Here is a 24134-nt window from a genome sequence, read left to right on the forward strand (position 1 = left end):
GCCCGGAGCCGCCGCGGGACGGGACGGGGCGGGAGCGGCCGAGAGAGGGAGGGAGGGAGGCGGCCCGGGGGGCAGCTTCCTCCCGCTCTCCCTTCCTCGTCCGGCGGCCGCGAGGAGCGGACCATGGCCCGCAGCCGCCGCCGGCAAGGCTCCGCGCCGGGCACGGCCCCGCCGCCAGGTGCCCCTGGGGGCACCGAGCCCCGGGCTCGGTGTTAGAGCGTCGCCCGGGCGGACGCGGGACCATGGGCACGGCGTCGTCCCTGGTGAGCCCGGCGGGCGCGGTCGGGGAGGTGATCGAGGACACGTACGGCGGCGGCGGCGGCGAGGCCTGCGAGATCCCGGTGGAGGTGAAGCCCAAGGCGCGGCTGCTGCGCGGGTCCCTGCGGCGCGTCGGCGGCTCCCGGCCCGGCGGCCTCATCGGGGCCAGCTTCAAGTCGACGGCCTCGGTGCAGGAGCTGGAGTGCGTGGCCGAGTACGAGCGCCTGAGGAAGGAGTACGAGATCTTCCGCGTCAGCAAGAACAACGAGGTGGCCTCCATGGTGAAGAAGGAGGCCAAGCTGGACAGGGAGAACAAGCGGCTGCGCGCCGAGCTGCAGGTAGCGCCCGCTGCCCCGCGGGTGAGGGCACTGAGCAGCGAGGCTGACGCTGCCAAGGACTCGTCCCGCTTCCTGGGGAAAGCTACGGCAGGGAGGTGACGGGTGCGAGGGAGGGCAGGGTGCTGGGGAAGTGGTGTCCCGGTGCTCTGCTGCTGAGCCACCGGGATGCCGTCAAAGTGCTCTTCTGGGGATGGGGACCGCGCCCGGCGCGGCTGTGGCGACCTGAGACAGGGAACGGCCTGAAGTTGTGCCAGGGGAGGCTTAGGCAGGATATTAAAAAAGGTTCCTCACCCAGAGGGTGGCTGAGCACTGGAACACAGTCCCTAGTGGAAGTGGTCACAGCACAAGCCTGACGGAGTTCAAGAAGTGTTTCGACAGTGCTGTCGGGCAGGTGGTGTGACTGTCCTGTGCTGGACCAGGAGTTGGACTCGATGGCCCTTGTGGTTCCTTTGCAACTCAGAATATTCTCTGATTCTGGCTGCCCTACAGTAAGGAGAGATAGGGTGCTGAGATAATACTGTAGTCACACCTGAAAAGTAATCTAAAACCTCTTATTGGGAATAAAACTGAAAAAAATGAAATGCTAAATGTTTTCAGGCACTTCAGAAAACATACCAGAAAATACTTAGAGAGAAAGAAAGTGCATTAGAAGCTAAGTACCAAGCCATGGAGAGAGCTGCTACTTTTGAACATGATCGAGACAAGGTCAAAAGGCAATTCAAGGTATGGTTTGACATTTCTATTCCTGGGAAAATGACCAAAAAACGTGGATGTCACTTGTTCACATTCCTCAAATGAACCCTACTCCAGTAGCTACACAAAGCAGGGCAGTAGGTCCTAGTTTTTCACTATTTTCAAGATTCTTTATGTCCTTCATTTTAGTTGTCTGTAGCTACATGTAGTTCATGTTTGTCAGATATATAAAAACAGGATTGATTCTGACCTTATTTAAGAAAATAAATACTAGAAGAGACTTGAAGACTACTTCGTTTCTTTGAATTTAAAATGATTCATGTTTTCTTTCCCACATGATGGTAATAAGTTACAAACAGGACAGCTGGATATGCTTGATAAATTTCTGTCACAAGAAATTTAAATTTCTGCCACAATAAAATGTAAATTCAAGATCATATGTAATTGTAAATAAATACATGGAAGAATAAAAGGGAACCTTTGAAAGAATTGTTACATGTAGCAATTTTAGAAGACAATAAAGTTTAAAATGTAAAAAGAGTTGTTTTAATTTTTAATGAACGTGCTAATGCAGGCTTCTTTAAGAATGGTATGCTAAGGTTCATAATGATAAAATTTTAAACTATGGTTTCCTGCTCATTTCTGATTCATGATGGCTTCAGATTCACATTTTCACACCTTTATCTGGTAAATGAATTACTTTTCCTATTGAAAGTAGATAACATTAACTCAGGAATAGATACTGATTTTTTTTTTCCTTCGTGCTGATAGATTTTTAGAGAAACTAAGGAAAATGAGATTCAGGACTTACTGAGGGCCAAACGAGAGCTAGAAGCAAAACTCCAGAGACTGCAGGCCCAGGGAATCCAAGTGTTTGATCCTGAAGAGTCTGATTCTGATGATAATTGTACAGATGTTACAGGTGAGAATTTAATCCCCAACACTTTATGTTGGACCATGACTGAAGTCTCCAAATAGTAAAGCAGAAGATAGATATTTATGTTGTTTGGACAAAAAAGTTTTATTAATCCAGATGAAAAGCAACTTAAAGTAGTTTGAAGGGTAAAAGCAACAAACCTTGCAAACTTGGTTTAGATTGTGGGAACCTCACATTTCTAGTGTTAAAAAAGAATAAATGAAGACAGAGTACTGTCTAGACACAGTTACTTGAACACTTTTTAATAGTTGTTCCATGAACTGTACTGAGTTTTCTAGTCTTTTCTGAATTTTCTAATTCTATATCTGAGTGAATATTCTCCAGCATATCCAAAAATCACACCTGAAACTAGGGGGAATCTTAGACACCTTGGATGATGATATATGCCAGTGTCAGCTGCTGTGTGTTCCAGAATAGCAGAATTAGATCTTTAATAAACAGCAAGTAGGTACAAAACCTTATATATGCTGTATGAGGAATTCAATAACATGGAAATTATTCGGATGGGTATATGAGCAATCTATGTAATAGCAAATATTAGGAAATACCCTCAACCTTTGGTGTCATGGATTCTCATTAACTTTGGACAAGCAGCCATTTAGAGCTTCAGCACACAAAGGTGTGAGGAAATCTGCTGAAGGAAAAAAAAATTATGGTCAATGGCATGTGGCTGGAGTATTTAGCACTGGCAGTTTAATTTGTGTAGTGACGATGAAGAGGGTTTTTTGTTTGTTTTCCAATTTTTAGCTACAGGGGCACAATCTGAATACTGGAATGGAGGAGTGTTGGGAAGTGAGCCATCCATGGGTAGTATGATGCAACTTCAGCAGTCTTTCAGAGGGCCTGAATTTGCTCACAGCTCCATAGATGTCGAGGGACCATTTGCAAATATAAACAGAGGTAAGTAATGGTAATTTGTCTTGCTGGGATTGTAGGTGTCTGTGGAATTTTTTTCAACTGCACTTAAGTAACTCTGTTCCTTCTTAGATCCTTTTCTGTCCATTCTTGGGTTATTTAGCTAAAGGATTATTTGGAATTCTTTGTAAAAATAAAAGGAAATGTAGCTAAGTTATATTTAATATATGTGATGACTATGGTATGTGCAGCAATGATTTTAGCAAACAGCAGTTACCAGTGCTTTGGTGTGAGTATGTTCCTTATGTTGGCAATGGAAGATAGTGGCTCCTTCTTTCAATATCTGCTGGTTTTCTGTTTTTCCATTTGTATTCAGATTCTCTGCTTCCTGAGTATGAATATCACATTTGTATTAGAATAAATTATACTCCTGTTTTGTTAATTGATTTTGCATGGACTTTGACTCTGCCTAGGAGGCCACTTATGGAAATCTGATTGTAAGAGCAGGATGTACAGTTGTTATGTAAATCAGTGCTTGATATTTTCTTGTCAATAATTACTGCTTTTGAACTTTGTTTCCCAAGTGGCCTCTTGTAATTTGGCTTCTGATACTCTTGTTTCCTTCACTGTTGTCCTGGCTCTGGAACCTCTCCTGCATATAGTTGACTTTGCTGGCAGTTTTTCCCTTTTTAGTTCAATCCTTCAGGCTCTGTCTGATTCAGAAGTCTGTGCCTGCAAAGTGGGAGGGGTGGGTCTTCCCTGTGATGGCTCCAGCTTCCTACACTAAACCTTTCATCAGCCTATGTGGTCCTGAGAAGAGAACCTGTTCCTATCTTGAAAGAATGACCAGTCACAAAATGAAGAATCTAAGAAAGTTTTAAAACTCATTGCTTCTGTAGGGAGTAAACATACAATGCTACAGAAAGCAATGGATTTTTTTCTCCAGAAGAGGAAGTTCCCACAGTTCTTTGCTGTCATTTATTCACATGGTCTAATTGAAATACATGTAGATCTGAAGGAAAAAAAAAAGTTTGGTTATGACTGAATTTATTACTCCTGCATATTGGTACTTATTTTACAACTATCAGCTTGATTTTGTGGAAACATTTAATCAATCCTTTTTAAAGGAAATATCATTGTGATGATAATATATTTAACACTTTTATTTTGCCACATTATCAAATTGTGTGACATTATCAAATGTATGAGTTCTGAAAATTTGTAAAATTTAAATAATTGAGTAAAAACACTACTACTATTTTAAATAAAATGTAGTATTTGTGATGTTAAGAGGTGATAACTTAACTGTTATGTGGTGTGATGACATGTGAAGATGTCTAAGACTTAATTTTGGGGCTTTTTCCATTGGCAGATGATTGGGATGCTGCTGTTGCCAGTTTATTGCAGGTTACTCCTCTGTTTTCCCACTCTCTGTGGAGTAACACAGTAAGATGTTATATTATCAGTACTGATGAGACTCAGCCAGAAGTGACCATCTTCATTAGAGTGAGTACCCCCAAACCTGTGCTTGCTTATTGCTGTCTTGTTTCCAATGTGATGCTGGTTCAGAAATTTGTCTAATACTTCTTGAAAGCCTTAGTCAGTGTAGTCTGATTTCAGTGAAATCAGTGAAAGTATTGTCAGGGGCTTCAGGGGAACAAACTGCTTAGATAAAAGAAACTGAAATTTGTTTAGTAGATCCTTAGTGCTATACATGGTTAGTAATAAAACACTGTTGCTCACATTTGCTTTCAGAACTACTCCCCAAAACTTCAGAGAGTCTGTGAAACAATGGGATACTTCTTTCAAGTTGTTAATTTTTCAACAGAGAATGAAAGGCCTCTTCAGGATGTAAGAAAATGGGAAATTGAAAAAAGTTCATTAGTCATTTTGCTCCTGCATTTAACTTTGCCAAGGTGAGTATTTTCCAGGCTGGTGAAACAAATGGCAACTTGTAATTTATGCAGACTGCATAGCTTATTAAAATGTATGGGATGCTTTGCTCAGTACGTCTCCTAAGCTAGTAACTTCAAAGTGATACTACTTCAAACTTTAGGTTTGCTAGTGCAGACACTTAAAAGAATATATCAGCTTTGTACCATTTTCTTTTTCTTGTAGCTACAAATTCTCTTAAAATACAGCTTGAACAATGTCTTAGTAACATAGAGAAATGTTTGGTTTCCAAGAGCAGCTCTCTGTTGTGCATCTGGCTATGTCTTAGGAATTCAAAGTGGCTGATGTCAATGTCCTCAGTGTTTTTCATTTGCTTATCTAGCCTTACACCTGTCCATAGTATTTGGGGTTTATTCTATCACATATTAGTTCCTGGTCTTGGTTGTCTTTCAGACTAATTTCATGGCTCTCCTGTGTGTTTCCTTATGCTATCTTTTGACAGTTTTGATTTACTGAAGTCATGATGTTTCATGACAAATAGTGATGGAATGTGGTCTGTTTGTTCAGTGAGTAATTTCTTAACCTTCTAGGAGAAGAAGCATGATTCACTAAAGAAAATACACCAAAGGAGGGATACTTTTGAATTGTGTTAGGAATTTTACTGTTATGCATTATATGATGTTGCCAAATAACCCAGCTTTATGTATGTGGAGCATACATAAATGTGTAAGAACAAAATATGCAGGGAAAAAACCCCAGAAATATTAATTTAGAGAATTTCTCTGACAATAACTGATGAAAATTGTAGTGCTTGTGTAAGGATATTTTGTAATATTTGAGCAATCCTGTCTGCTATTGTCAGCATCCCCAAGTGGTATATAAATATCCACGGATATCATTCACATATATAAATGCAAAGTGCTTTTGAATTTGGAGGTGTCACATTCTCCTTTTTACATACTATAAATTGAAAGACTGTCACTCAAAACATCTGACAAATACTAAAGGACTCTTCCTAAAAAGATCAAAAATAGAACAGAACCTTCAGATAACTGATAGCAAAGCATTTATATGGTGCTTATTAATCGTATGTGAAACCATGTTCATTCCGTGCAAGGCAATTACCTTTCACTCTGCATATTGGTATGACAGGCAAAACAGCTTTAAATTTACAAATCAATAATCATAAAAATTAACACATGGTTTTGCAGGTTTTGGTACAAGTAGCATAATTTTTTCTCAAATTCTCTGTTGAAGTATTTGATTGCTTTTTGCTATAAATAGATATGACTTTTGAATTAGATTTTGCAGTGAAACCCATCTTCAGAGCTTGTGTTGATTGAACTGTTTACTACAGCAGTGTAATATAGCACAAGAATGCTGATTTCCAATCTAGTTGTTTGTTGGAGGACTGTGAAGAAGCCTTCTTGAGAAATCCAGAAGAAAAGCCCCGGTTAATTTACCACAGAAGGGAGGATGGCAAAGTCAGTTCAGTCTCAGTGCAACAGTTAATTGAGCAAATTTCTTGCATGAACAAAGCAAAGGTATGGCACTTAAAAATTGCTATAAACAACACTACATGCTAATAGTCCCAGATTTTAGAAGAAATTGCATTGCACTCATTGCTCTGGCTGCTCACTCTCTGAGCAGATCAATGAAGCTGAAATTTATGAATGTTATGAAATTTTTGTTAACAGGGCAGGAAAAAAGCTTGTATTTTCACTGAAAAAAAGGCTATGCTCTAAGCTTAGAATTTCTTACCTGTATTTAGACATTCAAATGGCAAAGTCCCTCTGTAGCCACGAAAGAGAATGAAGTATACCTCTAGAGAGATTCCTGCTGCCTAAAAATTGATCAGTTATGATCTATTTTTCTCTACAGAGACAACAGTTGAGAACAGCTGAAACTAGATGCCCAACTTTTAAAGTTCTTAGGCAAAGTGCATCTTACCTAAGGAAGACAACAGAATGGAATTTAAATGTGTTCCAGAATGTTTTTGTTAGAAGTCCTAAATGTTGTTCTCAGTTGGATTCAGAGTTGTGTCATGCTTTTCCATTTACTTTTTCAGATGATTCACCATGCTGGAGGTATGGAGGAAGGAGCATATGAAATCTATAATTGTGTGGAAAAAATAATTAAACAGGTAAAGTACATCATGCATTTTAGCTTTTTTATGCCTATGCTGATTTATGATTTTAAATTATGTCAGTGTGATTACTATGTGGTACTTAGGTGTGATTCAAAGTATCTCTCTGTTTTATTGTTAATATCTGGCAAGCAAGGAAATGTGCAAGTGGAAAATAAAACCCCAAACTGAGCAGTGTTTTTATGGACAGAAGCACTGGACCATGGGAAAGGGTTCTATTTATGGGTCTAACTTATCTTTTAATTTCTCTTTATCCATATCATAGATATGTCCTCTCCTTATGGTGAGTTGTTCCTACTGTGAGATATTTAAAATCAATGTTTTGAAACTTGTGCATTCAGAGTTAACTTAGTTTCATTTAATTGCTTATTTATTTATGCTCTCTGCTACCCTGCAAGGAAATTAGCATGTTGGTGTAAGTAGAGCCATGCTCCTACAGAGACTAACAGCAAATGGGCTTGCCATATAGTTGCACTTTTCTCCATGTAATTTCTTTTTACTTAGGATATATTGGGGTGTGAAATGACAGACCTAGAAGGCAAGGATTTGGGTAATAAGGAAGACTCCACTGCTCCCGAAGAAGAAGTTTTTGGTGATGTATTGTGGGATGCACACGATGAACAAGAACAGATGGAAGCTTTTCAGCAGGCCTCTAATTCAACATGTGAGCTGGGATTTGAGAAAGTGAGTACATTGTTAAGGTATATGGATGAAGAGAAAGTAATCACTCACTTTCATCCCTTGTTCGGCAAGATGCATTCCTACAGAAGTTGCATCTGAGAACATCCTTAAGGCTATCACTCCTTATGCTGGAAGAAGCCATATGTCTGATATAGATGGCATATTTCTTTTCTGGGAGAGATGCCAGTTGGTCTGTTGTTGAATGACATTGATGAAGAAGTAGTTGTGCCTGCACTGGAGAAAAGCACTATAACAGTGTGCCAGAAGCAGAGCATCCTCTTAGACGTTGGTCATCAATAGGAAACACTCTATCTATTTTTTCTTCGTCTATTTTTTTAATTTCTCTTTTATTTTTCCCTGAGGAAATCCAGTCTCTTTCTTGACACCTGGAGTTAGGTCTTTAGGAGATAGCTAATGAAAAGATTTCATCTCATCATACAGCCATAAAAGAAGAACAAAGGAAACTTTATAGAGGAAAGCTGCTGAATACCTCAGTACTTACTCATTACTGGAAATAATTTTTTAAACTTTTCAAGTTGTGAGTATCAGGAATAGTTACATGTTGGGAAGATATAATGAATGTAGGAAGATAAATGTTAAAGTCATCACAGAATGTGGTGTAGTAGTTTATTTTGGCAATGTAACATAAGCATGCATTTAAATTCTTAGTACCCCTATTTTACTAGCACAATATATTCTTTTACTTCACCACTTCTATATTGGTAATGGTTTGGAGGATTGTACCATCTTTACTACATTCTAAAGCAATAGAATAACAGAACATTAAAGAAAAAATACCAATGTATATCTAAATGCACCTCTTACTTTGAAGACATATTTCTCCCAAGCAGGTGAAGGGTGTTTTGCTTTGGTTCATTTTGTCATCTGCTGCAATATTTTTGGACATTCATATGCTGTAAGAAAGCCTTCTTTTTTAAGCTTTTGTGTGCTCAAAATAGTCATTCATGGCAGATGCCAGCTTTTTCCTGGCAACCATATCTAGTACAGTGGTAGTCTGGGGAAAGGGAGGGCAAGGAAGCCTGAACAAAAACAGAACACTGTTGCTTTACTATAATAACACTAATTCAGTGTATTAACACTGAGGATTCCATTTTAAATAGAGTTTTGAATAAAGTGTTAATTAATTTTACACTTTTTTAACAAGGGAGAATAAATTCTGTTGTTTAAGTGTTTCCTTGCAACATCTATTTATACTTGTATTGCATTTCAGTAGTTGCTCCTTTACCTTAATAAACTGGTACATGCATTTTGAATCGAAATGGTTTACAATACCAGGCACTATATTTCTTCCTTAAACACTGGACTATTTGCTTCTTTTTATAGTATTTTGAACGTCTGAATGACCTAGTAGCAGCACCAGCACCAATTCCACCACTGCTTGTATCAGGAGGACCAGGCTCTGGGAAATCTCTCCTTCTGTCAAAATGGTAGTTTAAATTTATTTTTCTTTATATGAATGAAATTTAAGAAAAAAGTTTCCATTACATTTCAAACATTGTGTCAGTAATAAGAGGTAAAATGGGGACATTTACAAAGTGCTGATGTTATTTAAGCATTCTGGAAAGATTTGAGGTATTTGAGTTGCTAATTTCATCTGGACTGCCTTTAACAGCTCCCTGATGCCAGCTGCAGCACCTTATGATAAGGCATCACTTACATATCTGTCTTTGCACATTATTACAATGTGGTTTTGATAGCTCAATAGTATTGTCCTTCTGTGATACACAAGAAGAGTCTGAAATAAAGAAAGAATCCTCATAATTTATCATAGACCATCGAATTTTATTGTCACTTGTACACTATGACAAAATTTGCTATCATAAAAATAAATTGATGGTGTCACTGCTTTTTAAAAGCTTAGTGGCACATGACTGTTCAGTACCAGGAAGGACACTTGCTACTTGCTATCAGGAATGGTGAGAGTAAAAATGGAATCTGACATTAGAAGTTCAATTATAGCTCAGGAAATGTCTATCCTGTTTTGTAAGATAAACATGGAACATGTGTAGCTAAGATACTCTATCTCTTTTGGCAAAAATTATGCTTTTTGTTGGACATCTCTTTGCAAAATTACAGTCTGTAGTCTGATGAGACTTATTTTTTATTTCTCTTCTTTCATTAGGATTCAATTACAGCAGAAGCATTCACCAAACACTCTAATTCTTTACCACTTTGTTGGGAGGCCCATGTCTACCAGTTCAGAATCTGCACTGATAATTAAGCGCCTTACTCTGAAGGTAATGCTGAATACATGCCCTGAATTGCATCTTTCGTTGTGTGTCTCTGTGTGTGTTTGTGTGTGCAAAGATAACATTTTCTACAAATTTTTCAGCATCAGTGAAAAGTAATACAAATGTAGTAGAAAAATATTCAGGTTCAGATCAGTCAGGGCTCTGGGAAACCTGGTCTGATTGAAGATGCCCATGTTCATTGCAGGGAGTTTGACCAGGTGGACTTTTAAAGCTCCTTCCAATCCAAACTCTTCTGTGAGTCTACAAAATATAAGGCATTATAGAATGAGGGGAATCTGATCCTGTACACTTAATGTAGCTCAACTAAATAGCATCTCTGGGATATTCATAATAGATCAGCATTAGCAGTTATGTTTTCAGTGACCTATACTGATGACTTATAAAACCATATAATTATACTCCTTCCAAAATACCCTTCCATCTGGCCAATGAGAGAGGCAGGTCGTACGTCTTGTGTCCATGTGGTTAGAAACCCGAGGCTGTATTGGCCACTTGGCACCATCTTGTTCCTAGACTAGGCTCTCTCCTATATTGATTTATTTTTAATTGTGTGCTGAGTACATGGGGAAGAAGAAGGATCATTTTTGTGCCAGGGTCTGAACTTGCTTTTTCCATCACAAGAGTGGCACTAAGGGCCTTACAGTACTAACACCTGTAGAAAAATGAATTCAGTTCTGCTATCCATGCAGTTTTCCCATCTATCTTAGATGTTTGCCTGTTTAATCTGTGCAATTTAAAGTCCTTTAAGTCTTCATATTTCTTGTCTGTTGTGTAAAGGTTATCTCTCTAGAATTTACACACTGAGTTCAAGAAATATTCCTTGTTCTGCATATGCCATCTTTCTGCATATACTAGAAGAAAAGAATTCTGTGTGAGCCTGACTAGAAAAGTTGCCCCCGAATCACATAGAGTTTTCTTGGGGGAGAGGGTGAGTTGGGGGGGAGAACTGCTTTTTTTTTTCCTTTTGTGTCTTCTAGGACTTCTTTCAACTATCCTAGCTGATTTTTAAAGAAAAATTTCTTGTACCTGTTTATAATTCTGCAGCTTATGCAACACTCTTGGTTAGTATCACCTCTGACTTTCGATCCAGCTAAACTTCTGGAAGAGTTTCCCCGTTGGCTGGAAAAACTTTCTGTACGCCATCAAGGCAGCATTATTATTATTATTGACTCTATTGACCAAATACAGGTATGTTTTCAAAATCTTTGCCATTTGTCAGTCTATCAGGAATCTTGACTATTGTAATAGGTTCAGTCATAGCTATGTAACAAAAATATTAGTGTTTGCTTTGCTCTGAAGACAACATAGAGAAAATAGTTTTGGAAAAAGTGCAGTTGAGTTATTTTTGTAGATAATTTTTTTTAGGGGTGTTTTGGTATTTTTCTTCTAAATTTTATCTTTAAACCTTAATTTTTGAGCAGTCTGGTTACATTACTTATCCAAAGATTCAAGGTTGTGAGCTGACTTATTGGGCATGTAAATAGCCTGGTTTTTATGAGGTGAACATTTCAACAATTGCATTCTATCTATTTTATTTAGTGTACAGTTGAGATGATACACATAAGTGGGTCATTTAGTACTGTCTAGAGGACCAGATCATGAAAGATTTTAAAGGAAACTGGAGAATTTAAGACTCTTTTCATTGGATTGCACAGTTAATGAAACATAGCAACTTCTGTCATTGTTTTGAACAACCTCTGTGTTAAGAAATGAAAATTTGTTTTTAAGCAAGCTGAGAAGCACATGAAGTGGTTGATAGATCCACTGCCAGTGAACGTGAGAGTGATTGTATCAGTGAATGTAGAAACGTGTCCACAGGCGTGGAGGTATGTTGTATTTCTGTGATGTGTCAAAGTATCCTGGCTTAGAATTATTATTTTAAATTGCAGTTACTCACTAAAGAGCAGACAGATTTGTCAAGATGTGGAGATTTAATAGGATAAGATTTTGCAATCTATGAGGAAAATGAAAGCTTCTCCTTTTTAGCTGCAATGACAGATTTTCGCAGTTGGAAAACCAGATTTTATATTTTTTTTTTTACTGTGAGGGATCTATCCACATGACTGTATGAAAAATGACATTAAATGCAGTCAGATGCACATCAAGAACTGCAATACCATGATGTAGATTCAGGATAAGGCTAAAAGTGTAAATTCTACTTCAGATGACTAGAATTTCATAGTAGCAGGGAACAGCTTCAATTACTGCTTTGATATAAATCTTTAAAAAGCCCTGGAACTCTGATGTCTTTTTTTCACTTTTTTGTGCTGTTTAATAAGGTTCAAATATGACTTTGTTTTCTCTTACCAAAGGTTATGGCCCACTCTTCATCTTGATCCACTGAATTCCAAAGATGTTAAATCTCTCATTAGTGCAGAATGTAACTCTGCAAATGTTAAATTGACTAAAGAACAGGTATGTCTGTTGCAGTTTTTCTAAAATACCTTACTCTAGTATAACTTTTAATGAAAACATGGAAAGATTAAATAAGCCCAGCTGCCAGAGTAAAGAATTATATTTAACTAACTAAATATAATTGCTCAAGATAGCATGAAGTTTGAGTATTTTTACCCCATGGCTCATAGCCCTGAAACACAGATGAAACAACATAAATTTTTAACAGAAATAAATTTTTAACAGAAAAATTACGTTTTAATTAATTATTTTTGCATAATACTGTAACAATCATTGACAGATTGGAAAAAACAGTATTTTAGCTTTGCCCTTGAGACTGATTCTGTAAGGTAACCTTCATGTTGAGATATAATGTTACACCCTAACTCTTCATCTTAAATTCAAATGAGACTTTTCACTCATATGCTCCTATAGCTGGAAATGAGTGCAGTATTTTGTGTACTACTTTTACTCATGCTCCTATAGCTGGAAATGTGTGCAGTGTTTTGTGTAGCACTTGCTATGTTATAATCTTAAGATGTTGCGGATAAAAGAATATCTAGAACTTTTGTTTTCTTCTCAAACAGTGAGTGTTTTATTTGTATGGTTAGTTTCATCTCAGTTCACAGATGATTATTTAAAATGTTATAGGAGAAGAAGCTTGAGAGACATTGTCGTTCCGCCACAACTTGCAATGCTTTGTATGTCACTCTCTTGGGCAAAACCATTGCTTGGTAAGTTGAGGTGTTTTGGAAATTACTATGGTCATCTCTAGATTAGAAGACTTCAAGTAGGTTAGCCTTTTGAAATGCTTTCATTTAACACAGAATGAATCTTGTTAAGAAAAAATGATGGAGAAGTTTTGCTCTTCACTGACTCTGAATGCAACAGGAACAGAAATCAAAGAGTGTGCAGTCACCAGTTTGATACTTAGTGAATCCAAGTAGTTGTATCTATTTGTTTTCAGGTCTTCTATTTCTATTTTATTTTAATTTGTTCTTCTTTATGGGTGTGTCAGTTGCTTCAGTGGTTTTTAAAGGTATTTGGAGAATGTTGGTATTGTGTTGTTAAACAGTTAAATTCAGGTGTGTTGTATTTACTGATGTACTAGAAAGTTCGCCCCATAGATTTTTAAGGCTATAAAGAAGTTCAACAACTGTTTAGTTTAACTTCCTTCATATGGTCCTTAGCCTTGTAATTCTACTGTGGAGAAAATTAATCTTCCCTGTTGTGCAAGACAATACCTAATAAGTGCATTGGCTTCTTATTAACCTAGACTTCATCTTGTTGAGAAAGATGCATTTTTAGTTAAGAGACTCCCAGAAGATGACACACTCATTGGTAATTTACTCCGGGTGACTGATTTCATTATTTTTATTCCCATTTTATGTTCTAGAAGACTTAATTGCTCCTGAAAACATGCTTTGTAAATGCATTAAATGAAATAGCAGCATGTAGTTTTATCTTTATCCATCCTGATGTTCTTACTTGTACTCCTGCTGAAGAAAAGAACACTGCAGCCTAGATTTTTTAATAAAACTGTTGCAGCTATTCAGATAAATCAGACAATACGACAGAAATTGGCTTGCAAGAACTCACCTCTTCTTTGTTTAAATCTCACCAGGTGCTGTGCACCTTTTGAACCCAGTAGGAATCCAGAGAATATTTGAGATAGAGCTCTTCTGTAGTTTCAAATCAGTCTTACTCAGCCAAATTTAATATGCTAAACCTTACCTTTTTTGTCCTTCTGCTCAGTGTTGGAAATACAGGAAATATTGATGAGATTCTTCAGCAGTGTTGCCAGTGTCAAGACACAGTGTCACTGTACAGGCTTGTTCTGAGATCAATTCAGGAATCATTGCAGAGTGATAAAGAGAAAGATCTTTTGAGAGAGGTAAGCAGAGAATTCATCACTGTTTCTACAGGTAATGAATACTCTTCCCTGTAAAGAGTTTTTCTTAACTTACAAGTAAATACAAATTTATCTTAGTTCATATGTATGATTCAGAAATTATTGTATATTATTAGTATAGAAGGGACAATTTAATTAATGTAATTACATCTGTTGCATAACTATAGAATGTATGACTGCTTTGTGTTAAATATCAAGTGAGCTGTTGTCTCACAGGATAAAGCAGGATTTTTTCACTATGATGTGATACAGAATTAGCACTTCCTTGCTGATCACTACCATGATCTAGTGATTAATTACATTGAGCATAGTAAATGCATCAAAACATGGTGGCTTGTGAATACAGGCATTGCTTATTACATTTCTGACTCCTCTTCCTACCTTTGCAGAATTCCCTCTTGTGCAAAACATTTTTTTAATTAGGACACATTACTGTTATTTGCTACTTCTTTGGTTCTGGCTGCATAAAGACCCGTAGCATATTTTACTTAGATGAAAGTTCCTCATGATAATGGAGTTACTCTCTCCCGTTGTTTTAGAGGAAAGTCTGAGGAGCCTTTTTTTTTTGCCCCAGAGTGTCCCATTTGGTTCTTTCTCTATTAGAATATTAAACCATTAACACTGAGGTCTCTTCTTTGAGTAGAGGGAAAGGGTATGTATAGGCAGGGGTTTGGCTATAAAATTTTTGACTCTAAAATTATCACAGTGATAAACAGTATTTTTCTTGAGATTTCAGTGTAACTAAGCTCTACAGGAAATATTGCTAACTGTATGAAATCTTGTTTTCTATTTCATGCAGATATTGTGTGTCATTGGTGTCAGCCACAATGGGGTGAGTGAGTCAGAGCTGATGGAGCTTTATCCTGAGCTGACTTCTGCAGTGCTGGCCTCACTCCTTCATAGCCTGCACAAAATGTGTCTGCTGACATATGGCTGTGGTTTGCTGAAGTTCCAGCACCTCCAGGTAAAGTTTGTAATTCTAAACATATGCAAGTGAAGCTCCAACCTCTGACTCCAAGCCCTGTTTTTTTAGATAAGTTCTGTTGTTAGCTACTTAGGCCTTGAAATGCATGTTTGCTCATCCATTCTCCTTAACATCTGGTCAGATTTAGAAACATCTTGAAAACTACCAGAGCCGTGATAAACCAGTATTGGTGAAAATCTGGCCTTTCAAGCCTTTGTAAATTTCTAATCTATTAATTGTGAACTGCATGTATCCTAGAAAACATTAGCTTCATAAAAAATCAAGAATTGAAAGAGAAAGGAATATTGCTTGAATAACCAGAGCTGAGGTCTAATGTAAGACAATTTGTTTGTAGTGCCTTTGTCATTGAAAGATTTTTAGTTCTACAGCATGAAATGTGTTTCATCACCCTGTGTATCATCAGCACTAAACAAATTAAATGCATTCTCTTTCTTTTAATTATACTTCCTTTCAGGCTTGGGAGATGGTAAAACTAGAGTATATGGAAGCAGGTGAAAATGTTATTTCTGCCTATAGACAAAGACTAGTGGAATATTTCACCATGCAGTTAAGGTAGGTCAGAATTCTTCAAGAAGTGCTAAATTGCAGATTTCATGCCTCATAGATATTTTGGTTTCTTCATATGTTTTCTTTGAGTTTAGTAAATTATTATGGCAAAATAACTATGTAAAATTGTCAAAGTAAAAGTTTACTTATTGATAGCTTTTTAGTCTTGGAAAAGAATGAGGTCTGTGAAGGGGAATGGGCATATGATAAAGTGATCATGGGGAAATGTAGGGCATGAATTCATACCATATGAATTATTTTGTGGTCCCCAACCCCCCATGGATTTTTAACTCCCAGTAAATGCTAGGAAATTTGAGTTTGCTTGGGACTTGAAGCAGAAAACCACTTGTGTTGAGCAAGCAATTAGCACATAGATAAGAGGAGATCTGGTAGGACAGCTGAACATCTACAAGTTCATATCCAGCTTGAAAACTGATTTGCATTTACATACTGAGTTACCTGAGTCCCAGGTGTGGGCTGCTGTTTATTGCTCCTCCAAGCATCTACTGTTGGATAGCAGGAAGCCAAGAGGGCCACAGTGTGCCAGACAAAGAAGGTACAAAGGGACAATGGTCTCCTGCAGGGCTGCAGTCCTGCTGGCAGGCATAGATTAGCCCTAGTGGGATGGAGAAGCAGCTTCCTGTGGAGTGCCTGGGGGTTCCAGTGCCTTCTGAAGTGAAATTAAAATGAACATATAAGAAAATGGAGTACATAGGTCTTACAGTAATCTGTTCAGACATTCAGGTGTGGAAATTTTATGCTTGCCTGGTTTTCACAGCAAATTGACAAAATGTTAGGCCTGTTGGAGTTTTAATTTTCATTAATTTTTCTTTCAATAGTCAAGACCGAGTGACTTGGAGAAGTGCAGATGAACTTCCTTGGCTCTTTCAACAGCAGGGAGATAAGCAAAAGCTACACAAGTGTCTTTTGAATCTCTTTGTGTCCCAAAACCTTTACAAAAGGTACAAAGGTAGAAACTGCTTTGGCCATTATAAACATTTCATTTTTATTTTTTTCAATATAAATCAGAAAGTGACAGATTCAAATAAATTGTAGAGGCTGAAGTGCTAAATGCTGTTTCCATATAAATAATGTATTTTTTCTATTCTGTTACACCCTGGGGTTGGTAAAGGAATAATTATTGCTGTTGAATAGTGTTAGTCTCCATGGATTGTCTCTGTAGATGCTGTAGCATAACAACATTTGTGCATGTAGGCCTTTTTTTCTAAGCTAGCATCGGTCTGAATAGAGGGGTATCAGAGATAAGATTCTTTTCCTTGTTAAAACAGGGGACATTTTGCAGAATTGCTGAGTTACTGGCAGCTGGTTGGGAAAGATAAGAGCTCTATGGCTGCTGAGTATTTTGACTCTCTGAAAGAATATGAAAAAAGCAGTGAGGGAGAGGAAAGTATGATCTGCCTGGCTGATCTTTTTGAGACCCTGGGACGGTTTCTTAAGGACCTAGGTCTTCTCAGTCAGGTAAGTACATTTAGAGATTGTTGTAACAGCAAAAAGGCAAATGAAGCAGGGCTCAGTGTGCTTTCTAAGGCAGTAGTTAAGTTATTGCAGCATAGAGGATGCTGCCTGCTGCCCTCATGCTCTGGCCTTGGCTATTACAGGCTGTAGCTCCTCTGCAGCGCTCTCTGGAGATTCGAGAGACTGCGCTGGATCCAGACCACCCCAGGGTGGCACAGTCACTCCACCAGCTGGCAGGAGTCTATGTTCAGTGGAAGAAGTTTGGAAATGCTGAACAGCTGTATAAACAGGCATTGGAAATCTCTGAAAACGCCTATGGAGCTGAACACCCTCGGGTGGCCCGTGAACTTGATGCACTTGCAACCTTGTACCAAAAGCAGAACAAGTAAGCTTAATTACACTGCTGGTTTTGTTTTATGTGGAGGTAGTACAAAAAAAATGAACAGCAAAAGTTTTCGTCCTGAAGCCAGAATTTTTCTTTGGTTCTTTTTTTCGAGTTTCATATGTTCAAATGCAACCATGAGCATCCCCTCTCTATTCTTGTAGCAGGTCACATAGGAGGGGCCAACTTTTGTGCTTAGTTTAACAAAAAACTTGTAGAGAAAAAGGAAAAACATTGTCTGTCCCTAATCATTTTGTAAATTTCATATTTGAAAAAAAGTGCAATTATTCTCAAGAATCTTAAATTTTCAAATCTGTACACTTAAGTAACTTAGAATCTTTCCAGGATGCTTATTGACACTACATTTGACATTCTTCTCACACTCCATATAACTACTTTCAGATATGAACAAGCTGAGCAACTGAGAAAAAAGTCCTTCAAAATACGCCAAAAAGCAGCAAGGCAGAAAGGCAGTCTGGTAAGGCAGTGCTTGATATTGAAAAAGAGGTACAGGACATGTTGCAATTGTGCTAAACAGATGATAAATTGTGTCAGCAGAGCTGACAATGCTCCAGGGTTTTTGATAATTGTGGGCATAGGTAGTGAAGTACCTTAGCACCAGCTTTGGTAACTGTCCTTTCCACTCTGCTGGAAGTAGAGATGTATCAGTACAACTGGAATGGAGTTGAAAGAAGTAGAAAAGAAAGAAGTGGATATATACATTTCAGAGGTGCAGAATTACGGCCAATACAATTGTGTGTCAAAGTCACAATGGAAAAATGTGATCTCCAGAATAGTTGAGGCAGTCATCCTACTTGTGAATGCAGTGCTTACTGCAGTGGAAAATCCCAGTAAAAGTATTAGGTGACATTCAGAGTTTTCCCCTGTTTTCTTCTCCTGTGTTGTTTTTTAGCTACAGGGTTTCTCTTGTCATTTTTGAGCTAAGAGTTTATCATGTAATGCCTGTACTGTAAGAGTCCAGCTAATAACTCCCGAGCTCATGTTGTAGCTCTAATGAAAGTAGTAAAAACCCATAAACATGTTGCTGTTTCCACAGTGATTAAATAAGAATGAATTTGGTTCGTGAAGATTTGGTCTATTTCTGTAATGAGTTCTGCAAAAGTACTTCTACCAAGACAAAGATCAAAAATAAGCAGAGTACACTTTTTACTTTGATTTATTTTGTTTGTAAGCATTAACTTGTTTGTCCATTTTAAACAGATTGATGTGAAGCCTTGAGTAATATTTTATATTCATTTGTATGTGATGTTTAGGATTGGAGGTTAAATTGATTTTAAGTTTTGAGGTTCTAAGCCTTAGAATTCAATCTGAACTGGTTTTTTGAACTGTGGAGTTTAAGCAAATTAGCATGTCTGATACAGGGAGAGAGGTGTGACCGCACAGTAACTTGTATTGCCTGGAAATTTTCACCAAAATTTCACATTTTTGGTGCAATTTGCTGATACATTGTAAGAAAGTGTTTGCCATGTAGCTCAAGAATAGAACTAAGGAGGATTATTGTGCTACTTTGGCACCAAACTAAGTCTTTTGGTTTTCTGTCTTTAGTGTTAAACTTCAAAAGTACTGGTGACTGGCTTACATTTCCTTCTTTTTGCTGTAGTGTGGCTTTGCTCTCCTGCGTCAAAGAGCCCTGCAACTGGAAGAGCTCACGTTAGGCAAGGATACATCAGATAATGCTCGAACCCTAAATGAGCTTGGAGTTCTCTACTACCTGCAGAATAATCTTGAGTGAGTTGTACTGATTGTGGCACATCCACGGAGTGTTCTCAGATGTCTGAATGGAGGCAGAGCAGGGAGATCTAGCACTAAATGCAGACAAATGATCAAATACTTGTCCCTTGTTCATTCTACTGGTTTTTGTTCACTGTGAAATTCACTCCTATTTTCTACTTGGTGCTGTTGGTGTGGGTATTTACCAAGTCAGTGCACTTCCTGCATTCAGAATTGATGTTCCACAGTTAATTAGCCTTTGTTGTAAATTCCAGTTTTCTCTCAAACTTCTGCCTTTTCAGAGAAGAACAGAAGTGCCCAGCAAAAAAGCAAAGAGTGAGTTCTGGAAGTATTTTTACTTCCAGTTCTTCCTGTACCTGATGTTTAAGGCACCTGTAGCTTTTGGATAATTACAGAAGTATATAATTATTTAGGATCTACATACAGAATAACGGAATTGATTTTTAACAGTTGTTGGACATGGGCAGTTTTCATCAGTTTACCCTCATGAAATGACTGATTATAGAGAAGTAATAGTTTATCTAATCTCATACAAGGTTGTTTAATATGCCATATTATTCATATGTAGATCCTGTTAAACACAACCTACTTCAAGAGTAGCTGTATCTCCACTATTTCATAGGTGAGAAAAGGTATAAAATTTCTAGTGGAGGTTTAAGGAATTTTTAAAAATGGATATCCCTACTCTGAGCCAGCAAGTCCAAGACTTCATGTAGTTAAGATGAAATCAGTGGCAGAAGGGTATGTCACTTAATGAATAATTATTTGTCACACATGATTGTCCAGCCCTTGCAGAGTGAACACCTTTTGACACTTGTCTAAGAGCTAAGAGAATTGCACCTACAGTTCTGTGTATAAATGGTCTTATTTCCTCTAACTTAAAATAGATTTTTCCGATTTACTAAGCTGACCTTTTGAGAATAGCATGACAGGGTTTGTGTGGATGTCATGATGAGAAGCTGCCTAGTAGTAATGGATGCTATCAGTCTTATGGGGGGATCACCTGTAGTTTTGATAGAGGAGCTGCTGTAAAGTTGAAATGAAATAGCAGTTACCCTATAATAGAAATATAATAGAAATACCCTACTGCAGTGAGATAAAACATGCTCTTTGCTTCAGTGGTGACATTACACAGTCTTTTCTACTTTGTCAGTTCTGAATAGATTCTACTATGAGTTTCCAAGGCTGAGTTTGTTGTTTCAAACAGGCATTTCAGCCTGTACAGATGTTATCAGCTTTAAAATATTGATGGGCAAATATGTTGCGTAGGACAGCAGAGCTTTTCCTGAAGCGTTCCTTGGAAATGCGTGAGCGAGTCCTGGGATCCGACCACCCAGACTGCGCGCAGTCCCTGAACAACCTGGCAGCCCTCTACAATGAGAAGAAGCACTATGACAAGGCTGAGGAGCTCTATGAGAAAGCTTTGGACATCAGGAGGAGAGCCTTAGCTCCAGATCATCCCTCCTTGGCTTACACTGTGAAACACCTGGCAGTGCTGTACAAAAAGACGGTGAGCACACACCTGTTACCTCTTCTGATCACCTAAATTAACTGTAATGTCTTTGTCTTAATGTAAAAAATCATGTTTTAGGGGGTAGGAAAAGTTCTTTTTACACAATGACCTTGAACTTTACAGTCAGTTTAAGGGTAACTTTTAGAATTATGAGGGAGAGAGCAGTTTACAAATAAACTGTCTGGCTGAGCCACCTTCAGCTTCTGTTGACTCAGTGAAAGATGAGCATTACTGCTGTGCAAAATGCACTATGAGGAGTAAAATTAACAGGAGTATAAACTTCTGCATTTCATAACTTGAAAATGTGTTCTGAATATTTGTGTTTGTAGATGGTTGTTCTAACCATTAGATATTATTCGTTTAATAGTGATATATTGTTTCCAACAGTTGAACCAAGATCAAGTTCAGTAGGTTATAAGAATTTATTTTATATTTTCACATTTTACTGTTCTTCAAAGAGAAAAAAGACCTTGAAGATAATCTCTTAGATCAAATTTGCTCACGTTTTTTTGAAATAATTCTTACCTGCTATTGTCTGTATTAAATGGTTTTGGGTCATGTTATTTTCTGCTCACTTCAGCTTCTAATTTTCATGCTGCTGGAAGCTGCAAAGCCACTCAATATTTTCATCAAAAACCTCTTTGCTAGTTTGAAGGAGCGCAAATTAAAAGTCGGTGGAGACAATTATTTTGACAAAAAGTACAACTGAAACTTCTTTTTACAGCCTTCTTAATGAGACACTCATGGGGAAAAAATAAATTAAGAAAGGAAGAAATAGACCTAGCTGAGGAACACATTAACTGGGAGTTGAACATGCCCAGTATTTTAGAAAATTAAGTTCTAATAATTAGTCATGATAAATAATCTATGCAGAATATACATATTATTTAGCAAAGGTTATCCCCTTATTCTAGATACAATTAGATCTTCTCTAAGGCTTTTGTTTAAAATAGTTTTTGCGTTACCATCTTGATACCAGAGAAATGAATCTTTTTTTTCCTTGTTATTTCTAGGGAAAACTTGACAAGGCTGTTCCTCTGTATGAGCTAGCAGTTGAAATTCGACAGAAGTCATTTGGCCCAAAACATCCAAGTGTAGCAACTGCTCTGGTAAACCTGGCTGTCCTTTACTGTCAGATGGTAAGTTTTTCATGCCTAACATTTATTTTTCCTGTCTTAGGCTTTTTTATGACCTGTACCTAAATGAAACAAAAGAAACTTGATTGTATTGAAAAGGGAAATTCCTTATAGTATTTGCAAATTCTTGGGTTCCATTTTAAACACTGAAAGCGTATTTGGCAAAGAAAATGTATGCAGGGAAAAGATAATTGCGGTAAATGGTAGACATGATACGGCGTCTAGGATGCATCAATACTATGTTGGCAAAAAAAAGCCCATGTAATACACATATGCATCAAAGAAATACACATCTGTAACAAACTTTCTGCTACCCAAAGAAAAAGCAGATTGAAGCTTTGCCTCTCTATGAACGTGCACTGAAGATTTATGAAGACAGCTTTGGCCAAATGCATCCTCGCGTGGGGGAAACGCTGAAAAACTTGGCTGTACTAAGGTAAGATTAAATGCTTCAACCCTGTAAATGCAAATTACTGCATGAAGCAAAACATCTGGGCTTGTGTACTTTCTAGGAAAGTAGAGACTTTTAAGTACACTACTTTGATAGTATGGTGTATATTTCAATTTAAATAGAGAAACTTGTTTTATTTGCTTGTTTCAACTTTGTTTTGCTCTTTTCCAAAGCTATGAAAGGGGAGATTTTGAGAAGGCAGCTGAACTTTACAAGAGAGCTATGGAAATAAAAGAAGCAGAGACTTTGTTGATAGGTGGAAAAGCAACTTCCCGACACTCATCAAGTGGAGACACGTTCAGCTTAAAAAGTGCATTATCACCAAACGCTTTGCTGGAACATGGACAAAGGTGATACAAACCTGCTCCAAGAAAAAGGCAGTCCCTATTGATATTAGTAGACAGAAAATTACTAAGACAAATCCATTTTTCTAAGGATTATGTACTGTTTTGGGACTGATGCCTGTCTTCATGAATTCTGCCTTAATTTTGCAGACTGTATGGTACAAAGTGAGCTTCTTTCATTGTACATGGGTACACACATTAGTTACTAGCTCAAGTTGTAGCTAATAGCAAAAACTTGATGCCTCCTAGCCTAAGTGCCAGAACTATAACAAATTAAGCTGAACCACTTGTATAAACTCTAAGAGGCATTTCTTATTTCTGTGTTGTAACAGCATGGCTTAGAGGATTTGTGTATTTTTTTATCATCAATCCTTCCTGCCTTTTTACAAGCCTTTATAGTTGTTTATAAAGAAATGGTAATTTTGAAAAAAACTTTGAAAATACTGTTTAACCTCAAATTTTACCTGCAGGGTTATTTCAGTTTAAGCAAACTTTAATTCAATGGAGTTGAGCAAAATTAAGTGGTTTCCTTGGGAAACTAGGGTATCTAAATATATCATCATCATGTACAGTTAAAGCTGTTGTAAGATTCCACTCTGTTCAATAAAAATACTTCCAGTGAGGAATCAGAATGAAGATGATTATGGCCAATTTCCTGTTCTTAAACCTTTAGCAATACTTTCACTGTTTAATCTTACTGAATCCCTTAAAAATATAAGAATGTTTGTATTAGCTAGGAAAAACTAGTGATGCAAAATAGTTTGCCATCAGATAAAGAAATATTAATCAAAGAGGCAGAAGGAAAGACAGACAAATACACATGCAAAAAACCCCAAAGGAAAATACCCAAACCTCCTCCCCTCCAAAACCTCAACCTACTGTAATTCTTTCCTCTAAAGAATTATCAGATATCTGGTCTAGCTTGTCATGTCTATTCTGATTTTAACGTCAACAGTGGTACATCTTCCTCTCCTAAATAGTTTCCCTTATTGTTTCTAGTTTAAATAAGAAGTTACTTTCTAGATCCTCAGTGTTACTGTTGCTGAACTGTTACTCTTCCTCCATTGCACAACTTCTCTCCAACTTCCTCATAAGTTGCAGGGTTGGTTGTGGAATAAGAAAAAAATTGAAATAAAAAATTGGTCCCTAAAAAGTAGCAGATCCCAACC

The 24134-nt window shown here is 37.6% G+C and overlaps 1 protein-coding gene across 1 annotated transcript; it reads left to right on the forward strand.

Annotated features, from left to right (window-relative positions):
• The first annotated feature begins 30 nt into the window (after positions 1-30).
• Positions 31-23756, forward strand: NPHP3 (nephrocystin 3). Its single transcript, XM_068205147.1, has 27 exons — positions 31-596; positions 1194-1319; positions 2061-2211; positions 2974-3126; positions 4454-4587; positions 4837-4997; positions 6371-6518; positions 7043-7117; positions 7625-7804; positions 9146-9249; positions 9945-10059; positions 11119-11262; positions 11803-11900; positions 12387-12489; positions 13120-13202; positions 14224-14362; positions 15180-15344; positions 15820-15917; positions 16751-16873; positions 17201-17390; positions 17531-17772; positions 18172-18247; positions 19391-19518; positions 20791-21031; positions 22048-22173; positions 22491-22606; positions 22795-23756. Exons 1-27 carry the CDS (start codon positions 243-245, stop codon positions 22973-22975), a joined length of 3954 nt encoding a protein of 1317 aa, XP_068061248.1. The 5' UTR covers positions 31-242; the 3' UTR covers positions 22976-23756.
• Positions 23757-24134: the final 378 nt, after the last annotated feature.

The sequence above is a fragment of the Anomalospiza imberbis genome, chromosome 1 (assembly GCF_031753505.1).
Source record: "Anomalospiza imberbis isolate Cuckoo-Finch-1a 21T00152 chromosome 1, ASM3175350v1, whole genome shotgun sequence".
Taxonomy (NCBI): domain Eukaryota; kingdom Metazoa; phylum Chordata; class Aves; order Passeriformes; family Viduidae; genus Anomalospiza; species Anomalospiza imberbis.